The sequence below is a fragment of the Taudactylus pleione genome, unplaced genomic scaffold (assembly GCF_031769625.1).
Source record: "Taudactylus pleione unplaced genomic scaffold, aTauple2 ptg000329l, whole genome shotgun sequence".
In the NCBI taxonomy this organism is placed as follows: domain Eukaryota; kingdom Metazoa; phylum Chordata; class Amphibia; order Anura; family Myobatrachidae; genus Taudactylus; species Taudactylus pleione.
The window spans coordinates 344,941-366,129 of record NW_028284730.1 but is presented as its reverse complement, the minus strand read 5'-3'; the positions used below and the strand labels follow the sequence as shown (position 1 = coordinate 366,129).

The window sequence follows — 21,189 nt, the reverse complement described above, 5'->3', positions numbered from 1 at the left end:
TTATTTGCTTTCACAATACTTGCGACCTCTTTCCCAAACCACACTGGCTTCCTTTTCCTTGTGGTTTTCCTAACCCTTTTGATACAAAGGTCTGTTGCCTTTAATATTGCACTTTTTAAATTATTGGCTCACCTGGAAGACTCTGTTCCTTCTGGCCATCACTATGCCTTGGAGAGGGTCTGACAAGAGCGCACTTTTGTGTTGCTCTCCGTTTCTAGTCTTTCACTCGGACAGGGACGTTCTTTGGACACGGATTGCTACTATTTCAAAGGTCATTTCTCTGTTCAACCAGGAGATTGTGGTCTCCGGCCTTTCAGTCTCCCAATTCTTCCCCAGAGGTGGCCTCTTTGAATATGGTGAGTGCCCTCTGGATCTAGGTGGACCGCACTAAGTATCTCTCCGTATGTCGGATCCCCGTTTTTCGTACTCTATAGGTTTCCCAAATGGGGCTGGCCTGCTGCAGTTGCCTGCTGGCTCCATTTGACCATCCGCCACGTATTCGTGGTGGCAGACCTCCCTACAACGGCCATGGTGACTGCTCATACCACCAAGTCGGTAGGTACTATTTAGGCAGCTCGCCAGGGTGCCTTTTGTTTTTTTTCTATTTAAACAGTGCTATACTTTTCGCAGTGGAATTTAGGTAGCTATCTGTATTGGTTAGAATTGTCTTTCTTTCTCTTTTAATATGGAGAAGCCAGACAGGGGTTCCAAAAACCAGTCAGTCACTTTTTATACTTGTACAAAAGTTTGTACCGAACCAGGGTCGCTCTGTGCTGGTTGTTCACAGGGAGATTCATTACCGGGAGGTTCAGCTGAACAGTCAGTGATGCCTGATTGGGCCAAGTCTATGGTTGAGGCCATAGGTGATTTACGCCACTCTCAGGCAAATTATATGATACCCTGTGCTCAAGTACCTAGTCTGTCTGATCCTTCAGTAGAGTCCAGATGGGCCCAGGATATAGGACATTGTCTCGCTGAGATGGCAACTGCCCTAAAGAATATGGTAACATTAGCAAGGACCACAGCCACTATGAGACGTTCAGGCCTGTTTCAGTGGATTTTCCTGGAGTTGAGGCTTCAGCCGCCTCCTCCCAGGAAGAAGGGGAATTGGATTATGACTGGGAAGACACCTCAAACTGGGAGGGTGACTCCCATTCTGATTCAGGGGTTTCTATGTTGATAGATGTGGTCAGGGAGACTTTGCATCTACAGGAAACAGCTATTCCAGTGACTAGTTCAGTTTCTTTCTGTAAATGCAAGAAGAAACATGTCTGTTTTCCCATTTTGGAGAAATATTAAAAGAAGCCTGGTTAAAACCTGATACCTAAATTTTTTTGGAATATGAAATTTGGAGTCTTGATCCTTTTTCGGAAGAGGATACCAAGCTTTGGGAGATTCCACCCATGGTGGATGCTCCTATTGCTAGGTTGAATACCGTTATTCCCACAACACAGTCTGTAGCACCTAAAGATCCTATGGATTGAAAGAATGAGTCTGTACTTAAGTCTATATTCACTTTGTCAGGAGTCTCGCTGCGCCCTGTTTTGGCTAGCGCCTGAGTGATAAAGGCTATCAATTCCTGGATGACCAAGATGATTGCTGGGTTTCAACCAGAGGATTTGTCTGAAGCTAGTTCTTTAGCTGATTTCGGTAGCTCTGACCTATATAGGTGATGCTTTAATAGATACTATACATGTAGAGCCTCCTATTTCTGCTTTGGCCATTTCCGCCACATGTTCTCTATGGCTTAAAACATGGAAGGCAGACATAGAGTCCAAGCATGCTTTAGAGACATTGCCTTTTGAAGGAGGTTTTAGGTTTGGTCCAGAATTAACTAAAATTATTTCTCAGGTCACGGGAGGCTAAAGTCCTTACCTATTCATATCAAAACCAAAATCCCCTAGGTTTCGTCCCTTTGGACCCAAGGAAGGGGAAGCTTTCAGGCCTTCCGGTGTACGCCTAGGGGTCCCTGTAGAGGTGCCTTCAGAGGGCGTGGTGTCCCCAGCACCAGGTCAATCTACGGGACTTGAACTCGTCCTCTGGTGGGAGGCCACTTACTCAAATTCCGGGAAACTTGGATTCAATTCAACCCGGATTTTTGGATAAGCCAACTGGTAACCAGGGGTTAGATTTTAGATTTGGAGGGTCCTTTTCCAGTTTTTTCTTGGTAGACAAACCGGACAGGTCATTTCGTCCCATTCTCAACCTCATGGGATTAAATGCTTATCTCCACTTGGAAAAATTAAAAATGGAGTCCATAAGGTCAGTCATTTGTTCCATGGAGGAAGGGGAATATCTGGCCTCCATAGATATCAAGGATGCCTACCTTGGTTAAGTGTCTTAGATTGTAGATTTCGGCCCTATCGATCCTGTTTTAGAAGAAATTGGCACCATTCCTGAAGTTCAAACCTTCTTGCAGGGGGTTCTTCGCATGTAGCCTCCTTATGTCCCGCCGGTTCCTCCTTGGCACTTGAATTCAGTTTTGGAGGCTCATCAAAAGGTACCTTTTGAGCCTTTGGAATCTGTAGAATTGCAATATCTGACTTTGAAGGTTGTTTTTCTTTTGGCCATTGCCTCGGCCAGAAGAGTATCTGAGTTAGCGGCTCTTTCTTGTAAATCTCCGCTTCTCATTTTTCATGAGGATAGGGTAGTGTTACGCACTAAACTAGGGGTGGGGAACCTTCTTTCTGCCGAGGGTCACTTTGATATATATAACATTATTTGCGAGCCCGGTGCAGGTCACACCCCATCTGCGCGATGTCACATGGGGGTGGGGCCACAATCGGCGGTGATTACTGCTATGCCCAGAGAATCACTGGATGCTCCGGGTAGCTGTTAGGGCAGCGGTGTGACCGTCTGAAGCGCCCTAAGGACGCAACAGGCAGCACTACTGCATAGATTCTGGCTACTGTGTGCCATTCTAGGCACCCTGCTAGCCAGATGAGGTTAGCAGAACCAGCAAAACTTTTTCATCGTAAACAGCTTTTGGACCGCAATTGAATACGGCCCATAGTGTGTAATTCTCATGTCAGGAAAGTTTTGCTCACAAGAATATGTTGTCATGCTGTAATAATGAAAAGTAGCAGACTCAAGAACACATTGGTTCTCCCATCACAGCCCCTTTCCTCCAATGAGTCATTAGGGGAGGTGTATCTAAAGGTGCGTAATCATTTGACGACTGTGAAACAAGTGCACGATGATGACATTGTAATTGTGCAGTCGTTTCCCAGTCTGTGCTGTGCCTACACTGAACGTTCAATCGTTCAGTGTAGGCACATCAATCATCCCCTATCACGCTCAACCTGACATTATCGTCAGGTTGACCAGCATGTTCGGCCGATGATAGATGTCAAAAACGACCAGCAGGAGCATGCATCGCTGGTCGTTTTTGACATTAAACTGCCCAGTTTGCAAACGCTTAACAAGCGATTGAACGATAACAAAGTCATTATCGTTCAATCGCCCTGTTTAATCGCGTAGTGGATACGTACCTTAATCTTCTAAAGAGGACAAATGTGGAAGTTGCAGATAGCAACCAATCTGTTCTAGCTATATTTTATCGAGTACATTCTATAAAATAACTAGAAGCTGATTTGGGCAACTTCTCCATGTGTCCCCTTTAGAAGGCTTGATAGATCTCCCCCCACACTGTCTGTCTCCTCTTGTCTTGAATGGTAACTTTCAGCCATGCAGTCTGCTCTGCACGGAGTTTGAGTGCACCCAATTGTCAGTCTGCAAAGGTTATTGCTAGTGAGATTGTCCTTATGTTAAAGTGGAACACACAGGCAGAACTGAGGCTACTCTGAAAACATAATTTCTGAACATATTGTTCCTGAGCTAAAACTATTAACTCTTCTTTGATTGACCAAAGTAAAGTTAAATAAAGTTAAATAAAGTACCCAAAGCAGAGTGCAATAGAATGATGGTCACATTATGGGGGTAGTTTATTAATTTCTTGAATTTACCAAGTTATAACCTCTTATCTAAACTTTGTTTAGACATGAGAGGTCTTGTTTTATTCATCACCAAGAGCCCTACACAACAAATCACTAAATGTGTTGGTATATTGTGACTGTAATCTCCACTATTGTTCCACAATACAAAGCATTAGGAAAAAAGTGTCCAATTGTTTTATATGTTCCAGAAAGCTAATGATTTTTCCTGTGTGTCCAGTTCCTGTCTCTTCAGAGTCTTCAGAGGAGAAGGAGGACAGCAGAGGACAGCTGAAGAGACCCCCAAGCCCTGGAAGTACCCCTGGAGTAAAGAATTCTAAGCGCGCCAAAATCAAAGTGACCATTGTCTCCCACGGGGATGCTGCAGGAGGAGGGAGCACCGTCTCACAAGAAGGTCTGTAGATATGACTAATGTACTGTCCCCGCTGTGGACGTGCTCCGTACCTAACCCTTGCACTTCCACAAGCACCTGTTTCCTAGTAGAAAGGTTATAGGAAATGGGATTTGTTATCTATGTTGTTTTTACGGTACGAATGCTGGCCTCTTAGAGAGTACGGGCAACTTTCCAGGAGCACCTCATCACACTTTTATCACAAGCCAGAGCTCTTCTATGTACTGTACATAGATTTTCACTGTTCACTCTGCTATACGCAGCACGGCCTGTTAAATAAATTACTGGGGCTGATTGAAAAATTGCTTTGTGACCTTCAGTATAGGAATGTAGCGTGTCTGTAAGAAGAATAGCAGGAAGCACAGGACACCCGATCTAATTACTGCCGAGGATCATTTTAACCATTGTGCGTTCTGCAGTGTTGGATTGGACATGTTTACCAGCCTATATCACGCTGCTTATTTTCTCTAGATCTCCCTGTGCTAGGATCAGGAGACTTGGGAAGATTCTGAAGTACAGTATAGTCTTTAAGCTGTGCTTTAATATTGCTTCATTTCAGAGAAAAGTCATTACTATTATTGTATTCAAAATGTTCTAACTCTGACAACTGTTAGCACATTAGCTCTCTGCTTTCCTTATAATTCTCTCATCTAACAGGCCCACTAAACCTAAAAAACAATACACCTTATCTTTATTTTCAGACATGTGAGACTGTGAATCCTACTGTCTGCGTGTTTTCAATAGACTAATAAAATGGTAGTCCGGTGTGCATAGTAGAAACAGCTTCCACCATCACAACTTCTAATGAGGTTTGGAGAGAATTTACTTGGCATGATGTTAGGTGCACTTGCTCACTTAGGAGGACACCAAAACATCCATCCTGAGTGATCCTATTGTAAAAACCGTTTTAACCTGATAGACGACCACTAGATGGCACTGCCCTTGTACACTGTATGAATTGTTGGAAAGTTCTCTAAGCCATATGCCTTGGCTGTCCTAGTCAACAGTTCTTAGTCCATTTAATGGGAGATTCTGGCCAGTTGCTACTTGGTGTGTTCCACCACCATCAACAAACATCCAGTGATATTATTTCTCATGGAATAATGGTGAATAATGATACCAAAATTCCACACTGACTCTAGAATCTATACAGAACTATTTTGTCAGCGTGTGACATAGCAAAATCTTAATTAGGGACTATGGCCCTCATTCAGAGCTGTTCGCTATTTGCGGTCGTTCGTTCAAAAACAAGGGGTGGCTATTCAAATGATCCGTTCGCAAATTGCAGTCTGTTCACACCTCTAAGTCTGAACGAGTGAGCAAAACATACGCTCGTTTATTTGATAAAAACGCCCCCTGGCCGCTCGCACCATACGTCATGTCCGCTATTTATTTGATTAATCGAGTACATCGTACAGCAGTTCTGAGTTTAAAAAAACCAAGTGACGTGGTCAATGACGCTGCTGGATTAATTATGCACACCCTTAAAACGCCCGTTTTGACCTTTAAGCACGCCTGCGTTCGAATTCCACTCCCCCGTTTTCAAGCACCTTCCCCTGTTACCACCCACATACGCCTTATTCTGTCACTCAAAATAGCAGGCACTCGCTATATAGCGTACAAACGATTTTCGACCGCACTGACTGGTTCGCGCATGCGTACTAAAAACCGTACGCATGCGCAGATGTGCGAACATCGCTCGGAACGAGCGTACTGCCGCTAACGAGCGGCTCTGAATGAGGGCCTATGTTTTGCTTTTATCTTGATCTCTCAAGCTTTACTTTGGGCCTTGTCTACTATACATCCGATTTTTCCTTTTTACATTTTTGGAAAACATTTGTATAACTTGTACATATTAAACTGTTGAAGTTTTCATACTTAATGTTCCTCATTTTGCACAACATCCACACAACCCCTCCTCACACTGAAGGAACCGATGCTCTTGATTGGCAGATGCTACCTTCTCTTTGAAAAGTGTTCATTTTACTTAGGGGTCTAGTTACTAAGCAGTGTTAGGAGACAGAGTGAAAAGTGATAAGGTGCCAGCCAATCAGCTCCCAACTGTCATCTTTCAAACACAGCCTGTGAGATGACAGTTGGGAGCTGATTGGCTGGCACCTTATCACTTTTCACTCTGTCTCATAACACTGCTTAGTAAATAGACCACTTAGTCTTTCTTCTTCATGTTACGCTGAATTCCATGAGCTCCTCCCTGCCCAACAAGTCTTCTACTGTTATATGGTGAAGTGCACAGTCATTGATTATGTTTAGTGTTACATCTAAAAACGCTATTTCACCAGAGGCTTCAGGTAAAGGAAAAGGTATATGAATGGGATATGAGAAAATCAGGTCAGGAACATGCAGAGTGAGGCTTCATTGTGTCTTAGTGGAGAATTGTGCATTGGGTTTAATGTGTGTGTATTTTGTATTTGTGCAGCCTCAAAGTCGTCATCCACAGCAGTGATGGGCCAGTCTGCAGTGGGGGCTAAGGAAATTACCAGCCTGCTTACGGCACCTAAGTACGTTCCGTCTTTCTTCTTATCTATATTCTTAATGTCTTCACGGCAGCTGGGCTAGCGATGCTGTGTTATGAAAGATGATCTTCATTTGTTATTCTCTCTAAGCTGATTATATTCCCTCTGTGAATTTTGCTTGCATCATATGTTATCACTGATGTTAGGAGTGTTATTCTAGTTAAACCACATTTATAATGAAAATAATCTCCACAGTCAATGTCACAGTGATATCATTGGAGTAGGGCTGATGAGGGGATTTCCACATTCTTAATTGTCCTATGGAGAGGCCGTGGCATTTAACAAGCACTAGCCTGTATATAGCCCCTTAAGGTGCATACACACACACAAGATTTTTTGAACAATTATCGTTAAACGATAATCGTTTGTAAGAATCGTTCACTTTCTGAGTCAAACGATGAACAATTTTCGTTCATGCGCGTTCATGTTTGTAGTTTGTAGTTCAGTCAGACTTGTCAACTCAACGATTTTCAGTAAGGGAATATGCAAAAATCGTTTGTAGTTCTAAAAAATCGTTCATTACATTTAAATGAACATAGTAAATGAACAACTTTAGTAAACGATTTTAGTTCATTTTTTCAAGGGAGAAAATTGTTTACTAAAATTGTTCATTAACAAAATCGTTGTGTGTGTGTGTGTATGCAGCTTTACAGTCTTCTTCGAGGCGCTGAATGTTCCACTGTTTAGTGCCTGTGGTTTTCTCTTTGTGCAAGCCAGGATGTGCAAAGATTGACCTACCCTCTCCCCTGCTTCTTCATTCACCTCATTATTAGGGGTCTATTTACTAAGCAGTGTTAGGAGACAGAGTGAAAGGAGATAAGGTGCCAGCCAATCAGCTCCTTACTGCCATGTCACAGGCTGTGTTTGAAAAATGACAGTTGGGAGCTGATTGGCTGGTACCTTATCACTTTTCACTCTGTCTCCTAACACTGCTTAGTAAATAAACCCCATAATGGGGTGAATGTCTCTAACTACCGCTCCTCTCCCTCCTAAAAGCACACAGGAAAGCGAGCCATAGAGAAAGGAGAAAAGGCAATGTGAACCAGATCCATCTCATAATCCATTTGGGGTAGAGATATCATGTCAGTGTGCCTTTTATACAGGGTAGCAAGCTGCCTCCTGTTACTGCTAGCGCTGCGGTGCCGGCCTGTATGCTATATGTATTGACTGCTTGCACAGTAATATGTTGATCATGGGTGAGTTTAGGGAGATGAATTCCAACATATTAGAGCAGATTCTTTATACCCAAGGCATATACCAAATAAGGACTACCTCAGCCGCTGTGATCCAGTGCTCATGTTTTTTGCTGGTGACTGCGGGAGTAAAGAAGAATCAGGCTCATTGTGTCTTCATTGTTATTACTATCGTTATGATTATTATTCTAGATTTCCTTTATGATCCTGATATGCAGAGCTCATGAACATGATTGCATCTTCAACCTGGTGCTTCCCTCGTATTAGAGTTCTTGCCTAAACTACTAGCACCTAATGCTCTTAATGCATCAAACTTAAAGCTGTGCTCTACAAATCTCCAAACTGTTCCCTGGCGGCAGCTTTCTACCCTGTTACACGCATGCAACCCAGTTACAGTATGGGCATACTATTGAATGTGCTATCTGTTTTTTACCTGTTGTTGTGTCCCTTTAGATGCAAACATCAAAACCAATGTGCTCTGCTTCACAAGTTTAAAAATAGGAGTTTTGTATTCATCGTAAAATCCGTTCCTCGTATCCATCTGGGGGACACTGCAGACTGTGGGTTAGAGCAGCTGGCACAGGAGTAGGCACTAAATGATTAAATAAAAGTAACTAACCCCCCTCTAACCCAGAACCTTAACAAAGTCGCAAGGAGGAAGAAAAGAAACCAAGCCTACCAAACAGGATAAGCCAATACGAGAACAAAACCAATAACAAGACAGGCAGGGAACTCAGTGTCACTCAGTTGAATTACGAGGAAGGGATTTTACTGTGAGTACAAAAATGTTCTCATTCAATCTGGGGACACTGCAGACTGAGACTTTACAAAGCAAGCCTAACGGGGACCACTGTCCAGCAAAGCCACACATAAAACCTTGACCCCAAAGCTAGTGACAAAGAAACCAAAATTATGGAACTGCTAAAATTTCATAAAAGTATGGACAGAGGACCAGGTTACCGTCCTGCACAGCTGTTCTACCAAGGTACCGCGTCGGACCGCCCAAGCTGCCCCGACTACACGAGTAAAATGAGCCCGGAGGGAGGCTGGGACCGGTTTATTGGAATACAGATACACCTGGCAGATGGCAGCAGTCATCTCAAGGCACACAACACAATCAAATTGTGTAATTTGGACGTGCCAGAAAACTAGGACGATCCCGTAAAAGCCGTAAGAACAATGTCTTGGTTCAAATGGAACTGCAAAACCACCTTAGGTAGGAAAAATGGCTTGGTACGGCAGACCATCCTGTCTGAATGAAATATCATAAAGGTGGACTTACAGGAAAAGATGGCCAATTCCAATACCCGTCAGGCGGAAGCAATGACCAAGAGAAAAACCACATTCAATGTAAGATAACGTAATTCCATTGACTCGAGAGTCTCAAAGAGGGCCTTTTCAAGAGCCTCCAAAACCAAAAGATGAAAAATACCCACTGAGATACCCCGTTGCTCGCACCATACAATGTAATGCCGCCAGACTGGACAGCTTTGCATTCAAGCATGGTCTGAACCACTGGTCTTGAAAACCCGTAAGCCCTCAGGATCTGGGTCTGAAAAACCATGCCTTCAAAACCAGCCAATGCAAATCTGGGTGCAGGCAAGGGCCTTGACTCAGAAGATCCTTGCGCAGAGGAAGTAGCCAAGGAGGCTCGGCCAGCATATTCTGGATGGGTACTTACCACATCCGACCAGGACAATCTTGGGACATTGAGGATGATTGGCAGACCTTCGCTGAATCCACTGAATCACCCTGGCCAGCTTGGACGGGGTGGAAAGAGGTATCCCAACCAGAAGGACCAAGGCGCTGTCAGTGCATCCATGAAGACTGCCTGAGAGTCACTCGACCGTGCTCTGTACAGGGGCAGCTTTTTGTTAAGCCGGGAAGCTACGAAGTCTGTCGTGTACCCCAACAATACGAAATAAGCTGAAAGATACCCTGCTGCACATCCCATTCCCCAGGGTGGACAGTGTGGCAACTAAGAAAATCCACCTCTCATTTGTCCACACCTGAAATGAAGTTGACCAAAATGGCAGGAGCAAAGAGGATATACGCTGTCTCCACCATCGCCTGGCGACTCCTCGTTCCACCCTGACGATTTATGTAAGCCACAGCAGTGGCATTGTCCAACTGGATGAAACAGACTTTAGCATTACGCAAACTGTTTGTCCGTCGTCTAAGAGCCGGGTCGATGGGAACCCCCTGTGCCATGGTCCCAGAATTGTCCTCTGCAGGGAAAACTAGACTGACATTTAAAGCCTGAGACTCCTCCCTTACCATCCAGAAGGGCTGAAATCTATGGGCTCTAGGCTTTAGAGTCGTGGCCCCCTACAAATGGGACAGCTATCAAAGTACGTTTTGACTCTGGGTGTGCTTCCCATAACTGGAGCAAAAGAGACCTTCTGGCCAATATTGCCGAAGCGGAGATCAGTGACTTTACAGTAGAGAGGCCGCATCCAGCTAAGTATATCCCCAATATAGACTGAAACCTCATGGATCAGCAAAGTAAAGAGTTTTGTGGCATCACCTTTTGCTTGCAGACAGACACCAACTGCTCTGTCCATGCCTCCAAGGCCTTGTTGACCATAGCTAAAATCGGTTGAAGGGAGGCGCCAGAAAAGCAAAACATTAATTTCAGTCTGATCCTGTAAGGTTGCTGCCTGCGCCGTAGGGATGGCAGTGGCCTTGGCTAGCCTAGCAATGGGAGCTTCCATGCAAGGTGAAACTTCCCAAGCCGCGGTATCGTCATCTGCAAAGGGATAAGCAGACTTAAAACGCCGGAGAACCTGAAAGTTTTTATCAGACTTAAGGCGCATATCCACTACACGATATAAATGGACGATTGAACGATAATGACATCGTTATCATTCAATCGTTCATTAATCGTGCAGTGAATATGCCGGCAACGACCAGCGATGCGCGTTTCCGCTGTCATCGCCTGAACATACTGCCCAACCTGACTATATCATCAGGTTGTGCATGTTCGGGGATGAGGGAGGCTGTCTGTACTGAACGACCTATCGTTCAGTGTGGGCACAATGGGTCTCATTCAGACCCACTCGCAAGTGGGTCGATGGTTGTGCAAAGCGCATGCGCAAGCCCCGTAGCGAGTGAGAAATTCACTTGCTCCGGGGCTCGCTACAAACGGGGCGGCTGTCGATGTTGATCGACAGCTCGCCCCATTTTGTAGGGGGGTGGCCGAACAAACGGAGGCGTTCCTGAAGGAACCAGTGATGTCAGTAGTGAGCTTCCGGCTCTATTAGAGCCGGAAGCTCACTGGGGCTTGCGGCAGACGAGACCCTACCACAAGGGTCTCGTCGCAAGCCCGATGGTCGCGACCATCACCTGGCTGCTCGCAAAAGCTGTGGGTGGTCACCCACAGCTAAGCGAGCGGCCAGGAGGCCGTTTTTTTTTTTTTTAAAAAGCGGCCGTCCTGATTCAGAACGAGCGTTCGCTTTTTGCAAGCTGCTCTGAATCAGGCCCAATATCCACTGCACAGTATAATGAACGATTGAACAGTCGTTCATTACTCGTGTAGTGGTTATGCACCTTTAAGCCAAGCTTCTTTCAAAGCATCAGAAAAAATGTGAAAATGCTGGAAAGGTTACCACCTGCTTATTCTTACTTTCAAAGAAGGAAGAAGAACCTGCCTCAAACATCTGTCTCCTGAATATTTAGGGTCTGGAGGACTGCATACATTAAATCCTTTAAAGGTGAAATGCACCTTTCAATGTTACCGACCCATAGGGGTTTTCCTGAAGGATCATAGGGAAAATTGGATCAGGTTGGGCACTGGGGAGGGAAAAGTCACTCCACTCGCCACTTGAGGTCCGCAATGACCTGTGCTATGGACTTAGGCCCTGATTCAGAGCCGGACGTTCTTTCAGAGTGCTCGCTCTGAATCAGTGCCCTCCCTCTCTTTTTTTAGAGCGGCCTCCTGGCCGCTCGCATAGCTGTGGGTGCCTACCCACAGCTTTAGCGAGCGGCCAAAAAGATGGTTGCGATGGTCAAGACCATCGCGACTGTCGGGCTTGCGACAAGACCCTTGTGGTAGGGTCTCGTTGCCGCAAGCCCTGGAGTGCTTTTGGCTCTATCAGAGCTAAAAGCACTCCCATTGACATCATTTGTGTTGTCAGTGGGGCCGGCCCCAGACGGTAGGCGTTCCCATGGGAACGCCTCCATCTGGGCAGCCACACCCCCGGCATGCCCACCAAAGGGGACGTGCTGTCACTCAACATCAACAGCACGCCCCCTTTGTAGCGGGACCTATAGCGACGGCTTGCCCGTCGCTATGCGGGTCTCGCACATGCGCACTTGGCCAACATCGACCTGCTTGCGAGCGCTCGCGAACGGGTCTGAATCAAGCCTTTAGTCCATTCCGGAATCACTGACTCGTCCATCGTCCCCCTGGACGGCTAATCCAGGGGCTCAGTGTCGCATATCGTGCAAAGGGCACCTGGTTCTGTGCAACCTCTTGATAATTTTGTTCTGCATTTGGAACATGTGTAAAACAACACTGAGGAACACCCCTGCTTTGCTTTTGGAAGGTTTCTCTCTCTTTCCTGCCATGTTGTGACTGAGTGTCAGACACAAAAATGATAGGATGTAAATTTGCATAGTAATATTCCTGCCTAAAGGCCCTTAGGAAATCGTGCAGGAAAAACATATGGAGGATAGAGCTCACAGAAATCTACAGAATATATCTATAAACATATATTACAGGGCAGTGGCACAGTAATAATCCTGCGGTAAGTCCCTAAGTAAATAGTTAAGGAATATATCAATAATTAAATGCCATAAAATAAAGTGATTATATGAACAATCCTGCCTAGAACAGACCGTGCAGGACAACTAATATAGCCACACCCTGTAAAACAAGTCGTTGATGCAGCCTACAGTTCGCTATAATAAAAGGTTAAGCCCCTGAGCCCAGAAGCTAGCTAGAGTGTCTAAAGAGCACTGAACTATATCGTCTATAGCAAACCACTGAGATACCAGGCAGTGTTCTGTGTTGTTCCTCTGTAGAGATGTGGTGCCTCAGCATTTCATTCCTGGGAGGAAAAGGAATTACAGCCCTCTCCTTCCCAGTCTGCCTCCGGTAATATGAGGGAGGCTGCCATTGTAGCCGCATAAATTGGCCAGTCTACCTGGTCACAGGGTCCGCACTGAGAGGCGCGGTGTAACGGGACATCTGTTTCTCAGCCCAGAGCGTTCTGCGATGCGGCCGTGCTGACGGAGGTCCCGGACACTATGAATAGTGACCCCTTCTGAGCCGGGAGTAGAGTGGAACCAGTGCTACCATGTGCCTCTCTCGGCTGCACAAACTGACTAAGGTCCCACTCGAGCTCTGTAAACAGGGACTGAGGCGGTAAAGACAAAAACAAAGAAACTAACTACCTAGGAAACGTGACTTACTCCAAAGCACTAGAAATAAAAGGGGTCTAGTGGAAGTAAGACGAGTTAAGCCGGGTACACACTGGAGCATTGAGCATTCGTTCTGATATAGGACCCGACCACACTTGAACGAGTTAACGAACGATGGAACAATCACTGTTCCATCCTTCATTAACAGGTCGCTAGCGATATCGCTAGGTTTCATGTGCAGCACATCAAACCTAGTAACCGCGGGAGCGCACAATTGCCCATACACACTGAGCGATGTAGGTGATTTGGTGAGCAGAATTACTTTTAGTTAACCAGTTAATGCCTACTACTGTGGTAGCCCCTCTAACCCATAGTTTGCAGTGTCCCCCATATTGGATGGCTGAGGAATATTCTTTAAGACTGAACATGATTTATCACTTCTTTAACATAATCGTATGCATTCTTTAGAATACCTCATTTGAGCTAATTCACCCAATGAACTCCAAGTGGCTATCCTGGAAGGTTCTGTTTGTGTTGGTCATATGTTCAGCTAAGCGACTGTTTGTGGTCCAAAGGGCCCCTAAGAATTGTTTAATTTCTTGTACTTAAATTGGTCATGGATCTTTACTTAAATCAGGACTTTGTGGCTCTTTTCCAAAATACAAGAGTGGGCATTCATTCTCTGAGCATGGACGGCTCTGCAATATTATGTTTGTCATATGGGTCTAAACTGAATTGTTTAGAAGTGTCTAAAGACATAGGGGTTAATGTAATAGGCTGCGGATTATAGACATCTGCGAGTCGCGTGCAAGACTGCCCAATGTTTTACATGAGCAGTCCTTTAATAGGCAAAGTCAACCTGGTTTTGCCTACTGAAAGACTGCTACTGTAAAATATTGGGCAGTCTTGCACAGGACTCGCCGATGTGTCAAAGCCGCAGCCTATTACATTTACCCCATGGTATGGTGGCCAGTTAACCTATTTAATTTTTGTATGCATTTTGTTAGTTAAATAATACCACTGATTTCCCTGCTGCAGCTAGCTGGCCAAATTGAGTAGACTTAATTTTATTTGAGCAATACAACCCTTGATACTGAAACATTCCTAGCCATGGACTCAGCCGACAAAGTGGCCACACGGTGGCACTGTTGTTGAGTACCTGGTGGCAGCTGATCTAAAATACAAGAAATCTTTGATCTCCCTCTGGTTTAATTTGAACTCTCTCATTTGGAGATGGTCATTTCCAGGCCTCTGGGATGAAAAAGTCCTCCTCCCACCTATAACCATTTTCTTTTTTATCAAGTCATCTGGCAAGGTAGCTTCCTGTCCTAGCAGATAACTAATTCATACTGCAAAAAAAATAATCAAGGATATTATTCGACATTACAAAGTTATGTCTGATACCTGCTAGAAATATTTTATTCCTGGGACTCTCAATTGGACACTGCTCAGATACAAACATGCTCTGGTGATATCACTGCATTGGTATTGAAACGTATCAGCCCCATGAAGGTGACCAATGGAGACTTTACATTTAGGTAATTCCATCTGTGCCCTCTGGAGAGTGATTTTGGGATGTTGTCTTTGTCCCACCTATTGCAAACTCTTTGGGTTTCCCCTTTAATGGTGGTTGCTTTCTCCTCGCTTATCTAACTAAATTTTGATCTTTGAGATGATCACCAGGTACTCTAGCTTCTGGGGATGATGATGTTAGGGAGTGATGGGACATGGCATTTCACATAGTCCTTTACGAGTGTTCCCACCACTTTAGCAGAGAGGACTGAAGTCACTTTATCGGTCTTTTAGAAAAATGGCAAGCTGAAGAACCAACTGAATAATCGTTGCAAACAACTATACATCTAGCGCTATCCACTAGAGTACATCAAGACAATACAGTCCTTGTCTCTATAACCAGGTTCTCTTCATTATCCATATAATTTTTCCATGTTCCTTTTCTTATATTGACTCAAAGATATATTCAGCACTTCTTCATCCAAATAGGGGGTCGTGACTTCTGGGTCTTCATACACTTCCAATGTATTCAGAATGCAGGCATAAGTAGACAATAAAGGGAGGAAAAAGACCAAATATAGTGAAGTACCATTTTGATTGCTAAATAAAATAAGCACAATATGTCCACCACCAGTGGCAGCTGGCATACCAGATATGAAGGTATATACAGAACACCAAATAGAACGTGTTAAGTAAACCAGGTTTTCCCAGGAATAAACCTGTAGTGGCGATGCTTGTAAGATGGATCCTTCCACAGGCTGTGGCAAAGTCCACTGTCTCTCTCCCACTGCCCACCAACGCGTTTCAACTCTTGAACTCTTTTTCAAGGTGACAAGGTGGACTGTATTGTCTTGCTGTACCCTATTGGATAGCGCTAGACCTGTTTATGTCTGTTTTTTTTTTTTTTTAATTGAAATTATTTTATTGAAGATAAAGAATTATAATACAAAAAATAATAAACAAATGGATTCAAAGGTAGAATAGAGTACATAGTATAATGATCTTGACAATTGAAACATTGACAAATGAAGGCATAAACGACAGAGGAGTGATCTTTAACTAATGAGAACCAAGAGATTGTAGGGGAAGAGCCAGAAAGATCACACATACCCACTGTGAAGGCACAATTCCATAGATTTTATTATTACTTATAGAGGGTTGTAGGAGACTGGGGGAGGGGTATAAAGGGAGGGGTATAAAGCTGGAGACTGGACAGGAAAATAAAAAATTAAGAGTCTGGTATGGCCATAGCTATCCCTAAAAGGGACAAAAAAATATATATATTTTTAAAGAATAAAAGAGCATGAAGGTATATATAGAGATCTAGGCCCTCATTCAGAGCCGTACGCTCTGAGCAGAGCGCACGCTCTGAATGAGGGCCGGGCTCCATTTTCATGGAGCGTCCTCCAGGACGCTCGTATAGCTGTGGGTCACCACCCACAGGCTATACGAGCGTGCTTTGTGATGGCCGCGATGGTCGAGACCATCGCGACCATCGAAATTGCGAGCCGGAGCCTGCGGTTGAGGTTTTCAACCGCAAGCTCCGGAGTGATTTTGGCTCTATCAGAGCCAAAATCACTCCCACTGACATCACTAGTGATGTCAGTGGGCCGGCTTCTGACGGGAGGCGTTCCCGTGGGAACGCCCCCGTCAGGGAGGCACGCCCCTGGCACGCCCACCAAAGGGGGCGTGCTGTCAATCAACATTGACAGCACGCCCCCTTTGATCGGACACAACGAGCGAAGGACTTTCCTTCGCTCGTCGCGTCTGGCGCATGCGCACGACGGAGCTCCCTCCGTCGTGCGCATGCTCAGTGCATAACATCGACCCACTTGCGAGCGGACAGCCGCTCGCGAGTGGGTCTGAATCAGGCCCCTAGAGTGAAAATTTAAACTGGAATTATAAATCTCGCGAGTGGGGGATACTTTTAAGTGTGCAAGGCTAGGGCCGAATGAGAGGTTAAGGGTAGGGAAGCGGTTTGAGGAAGAAGAGAGGAAATACAGCAGAAAGTAGAGCAGACGGATGAATAGTTCAAGCAAGGTCAGGGAGGGTTGCATTATGCAATCTATACCAAGGCACCCACATCTCATGGAACTTATCCACGGTGTTATGCTGGAGGCTGATAATATAATCCATTTTGGATACAAACCAGATGCGATTTAATAGTTCTTGATGGGGGAGTGGACTGTTTCCAAGATCTAGCAATCTGGAGTTTGGCAGCAGACATTATGTGAAGAGTCAACTTAGAGTGTTTGGGTTGCTGGCAGACTGGGGCACACAGAAGCATTGAGGCCAGAAGTGAGAAGAGGGCAGGCAGGGATTACAGACATAAGGAGTGATTGGACCGTTGACCAGAATGGGGGTCATACGTGGGCAGGTCCACCAAATATGAATAAAAGACCTGGCCGCAAAGCAGGCAACACAGATTTGAGGCAGAGGTGTACATCTAGTGTAGGCGGGTTGGGAATAAGTACCACTGAGTGTACACTTTGTAAGAGTTCTCCTTAATAGAGACACTTATGGGGCATTTGGAAATGTTTAAGCGTATAGCTTCCCAAGTGTCATCGCCCAGAGGTGCCCGGGGTTAAAACAGAGTGATACAGTTGGGAGATAATACCTCTATCCATGGTTCGATAGATGCATAGTCGTTCCAGCGCTGTGGGATTGTGGAGGAAACCAGAGATGAGGTGACGAAACTACAAATTTGAAGGTATTGATAAAAAATAGAGTGAGGGAGTAGATGCTTCTCCTGAAGGTCTGCAAAGGATTGTGTGGCAAAGTCACCCAATATATCGGAAATGGGTGATACCAGCTGCAGTCCAAGTAGAAGCCATACAGGACGATTGAAGGGATGGTACCACAGGGGGGTTTGAGGTTAGGGATAGGTGTACAAAGAGAGCTTGGGGACGAGAGACTCCCAGACTGAATATGTGAGAGTGACCGTGGGAATTGACAGGGCAGAGGAAGGTCTGTATTGACGAAGACGCCAGGGAAGGTGGGAGACAGAGTTAACTTCATCCAGGTCGGATTCTAAGTCAACCCATCGTTTACTATCTCTCGGGGGATGCCAGGCAACTAATTGGCTAAGTCTAAAAGCCTAATAATATTTAGAGAGCTGTGTGAGACCCAGACCCCCACAGATGCGGACACTTGAATAGAACATCTCTACGAAGGCGGGGTTTCCTTTTGTTCCAGGGGAACTTACAATATAAGGTTTGTAAGGAAGCGAGAACACGGGCAGGGACCGCTATATGGTGGGTCTGGAAGAGATACAATAATTTTGGGAATACATAACTTTTTTATTGCATTTATGCGACCTATCCATGATATAAAATATTTTTTCCAGCGAGAGATGTCCTGTTCAGTGGCCCGAAAGAGGGGAGGGTAATTAGCCTTGTATAAGTGTTCATAAGACTTTAAGTAGACACCTAGAGTCCTGTCGCCAAGTAAAGGCGAAGTTGAGTTGGAGAAGGTCCAGAGTCGGTCTTGATATATGCAGATGCAAAGCTTCTGATTTATCGTGAATTACTTTATACCCCTACAAGCGCCCATAAAGAGAAAAGTTCCTGGAAGAGGTTAGGGCGGGATATCATAGGCTTAATAAAAGCAAGGAGGACATCGTCACGTAGAGTGAAAGTTTACATTGAGAGTTCCCGACAGGGATGCCCGAAATGTCTGGGTTGGATCAGCTCCGGGTAGCAAGAGGCTCTACAACTAGGGCAAAAATAAGCTGTGACAATGGGCAGCCCTGCCTGGTACCATTTGAAATGCTGAAAGAGTTTGAGAGGTTATGCCTGCTAAAACTGAGGTGGAAGGGTTATGGTAAAGGGCTTCAATAGCCTAGGAATTTTCCTCTGAAGCTAAACCTGAGTAGGGTATGCATCAGAAAGGGCCAAGAGAGCCTGTCAAAGGCATTTTCTGCATCTAGAGCCAAGAGAAGGGAGGGGAATTTAAGAGTATTAGAGAGGTGGATCAAGTTCACTGTTCACCTTGTCTTGTCAAATGCTTGACGAGCTGGAACAAAACCCACCTGATCCGGATGGATGAGCGTGGGGAGGATTGGGTTTAGTCGCAAGGACTTTTGCAAAGAGTTTTACTTCCGTATTGAGGGTATGCGTTTGGCATCCCGGCGGACAGGATGCCGACTCTTACAATACCGGGGCCAGAATACTGACACCGGGCAGAATCCTGGCGCCGGCATCCCGACCGCTGGAATGCCGAAGGTAAGTAACGGGATTGGGGGGAGGGTTAGGTTTATGGGTTAGGGGAAGGGTTAGGCACTAAGGGGGGAGGCTTTGCTTTAGGGCACAGGAAGGGGGAGGTTAGGTTTAGGCAATAGGGTGGGAGGTTAGGTTCAGGCACCAGGGAGGGAGGGTAGGGAGAGGGGTCGGGTTAGCATACCGACCACTTAGTGTTGGTATGTTAACCCTGTCAGGATCCAGGCGTCAGGATTCTGACCACCTGGATCCCGACTGTCGGGATTACATACCGATTCGTATTGCGGGCCGTCCTTGCTGGAGTCCACTGTTTATAGATTGCCTCTGTGGGAGTACTTTTGTGAAGAGACTGATGGAAAACCTGCTCTGTGAGGGATTATAGGAGTTGTTTTTGTTCCCTGTTCCTGTATGAGGTATAGCTAATAATGTGGCCACGAAGAACAGATATGTGAGTTTCCCTTACAAGAGGGGTACGTCCAACAGCAGGAGCATTAAGGGAAAAGTAATCCTCCAGGACCTCACTGATCTTAGACTGAAATTGTGGAATCTTCAAAAGCGTTTCGTTGAGACAACAGGTCGGCCGGGATGTTGGCACGTCTAAAATGTCAAAAGTAGAGGTAAGGAAGGAATGAACAGACCATGGGTTGTGAATGATGGCAGAGTCGAGCAGGTGTTTAGAGACTAATGGGCTGCAAAAGACCAGGTCAATCCTGGAATAAGAGCAATGGGGGGCAGAGTAAAAAGTGTAATCCCTAGAAGAGGGAATGAGAGCACACCAAGAGAATGGCCTCTTTGACGAATGTGGTTAAGGGTCCACTCATTCTGAGAGGCAGATTTATCTAAATCTTGGTTAAGAACACAGTTGAAGTCCCCTCCGAGAAATAAGTAACCCACTTGTCTCTTATGAAGTGTGTCAATAAAAAGATTTATAAAAGTGCTGTTGACCCGTGTTGGGGACATAGACATTGGTAATTGTAACGTCCAGATGCCTCAGTCTGCCAGTCGCAATGATAAATCGACCGTCCGCATCCGTAAGGACATAGGCCCTCATTCAGAGCCACTCGCTAGCGGCAGTACGCTCGTTCCAAGCGATGTTCGCACATCTGCGCATGCGTACGGTTTTTAGTACGCATGCGCGAACCAGTCAGTGCGGCCGAAAATCGTTGGTACGCAATATAGCGAGGGCCTGCTATTTTGAGTGACAGAATGAGGCGTATGTGGGTGGTAACAGGGGAAGGTGCTTGAAAACGGGGAGTGGAGATCCGAACGCAGGCGTGCTTAAAGGTCAAAACGGGCGTTTTAAGGGAGTGCATAATTAATACAGCAGCGTCATTGACCACGTCACTTGGTTTTTTTTAACTCAGAACTGCTCGCAAAATAGCGGTTGAAAACACCAACCACAAGAATAGCGAGCAGTTCATACGCTGTACGATGTACTCGATTAATCTAATAAATAGCGGACATGACGTATGGTGCGTGCGGCCAGGGGGCGTTTTTATCAAATAAACGAGCGTATGTTTTGCTCGCTCGTTCAGACTTAGAGGTGGGAACAGACTGCAATTTGCGAACGGATCATTTGAATAGCCACCCCTTGTTTTTGAACGAACGACCACAAATAGCGAACGGCTCTGAATCAGGCCCATAGTGTTGCGAGAATGGCAGTTTTTTGGAGAATCATAATGGCAACCCCATTAGGTTTGGATTTACTAGAAGAGTATAAAACAGTGGGAAAGCACTTAGAATGCAAGGTGGGTTGACCAGGATCACGAAAGTGGGTATCTTGAAGCAGTACAATGTCCGCCTGAATCGAGCGATAGAGCTGGGGGGTATTGAGGCCCCGGACATTTATTGAAGCTATAGTAAGCGGCATACGGTACTTGCTTAAAGCAGAGTGAGAGTAAAAGGGGTAGGAAAAGGAGGGTACAAACCCAACTCACTAGGATCAGCAAGTTTATTTTGTCTCTGGATTGGTACACAGAGCTTCATCCATGGTCACATCCATAATTTTGGATTATCCACATCAAC

At 45.4% G+C, this 21,189-nt stretch overlaps 1 protein-coding gene across 2 annotated transcripts in view; it reads left to right on the top strand.

Annotated features, from left to right (window-relative positions):
• The window catches only part of KANSL3 (KAT8 regulatory NSL complex subunit 3), an 81,384-nt gene that overhangs the window by 36,672 nt on the left and 23,523 nt on the right, over positions 1 to 21,189 (top strand). For both annotated transcript variants that reach the window (XM_088443275.1, XM_088443276.1), the window contains exons 16-17: positions 4,174 to 4,347; positions 6,782 to 6,863. In XM_088443275.1, the coding sequence (XP_088299401.1) occupies positions 4,174 to 4,347; positions 6,782 to 6,863 (256 nt within the window). The remainder of the gene's footprint in view (positions 1 to 4,173; positions 4,348 to 6,781; positions 6,864 to 21,189) is intronic.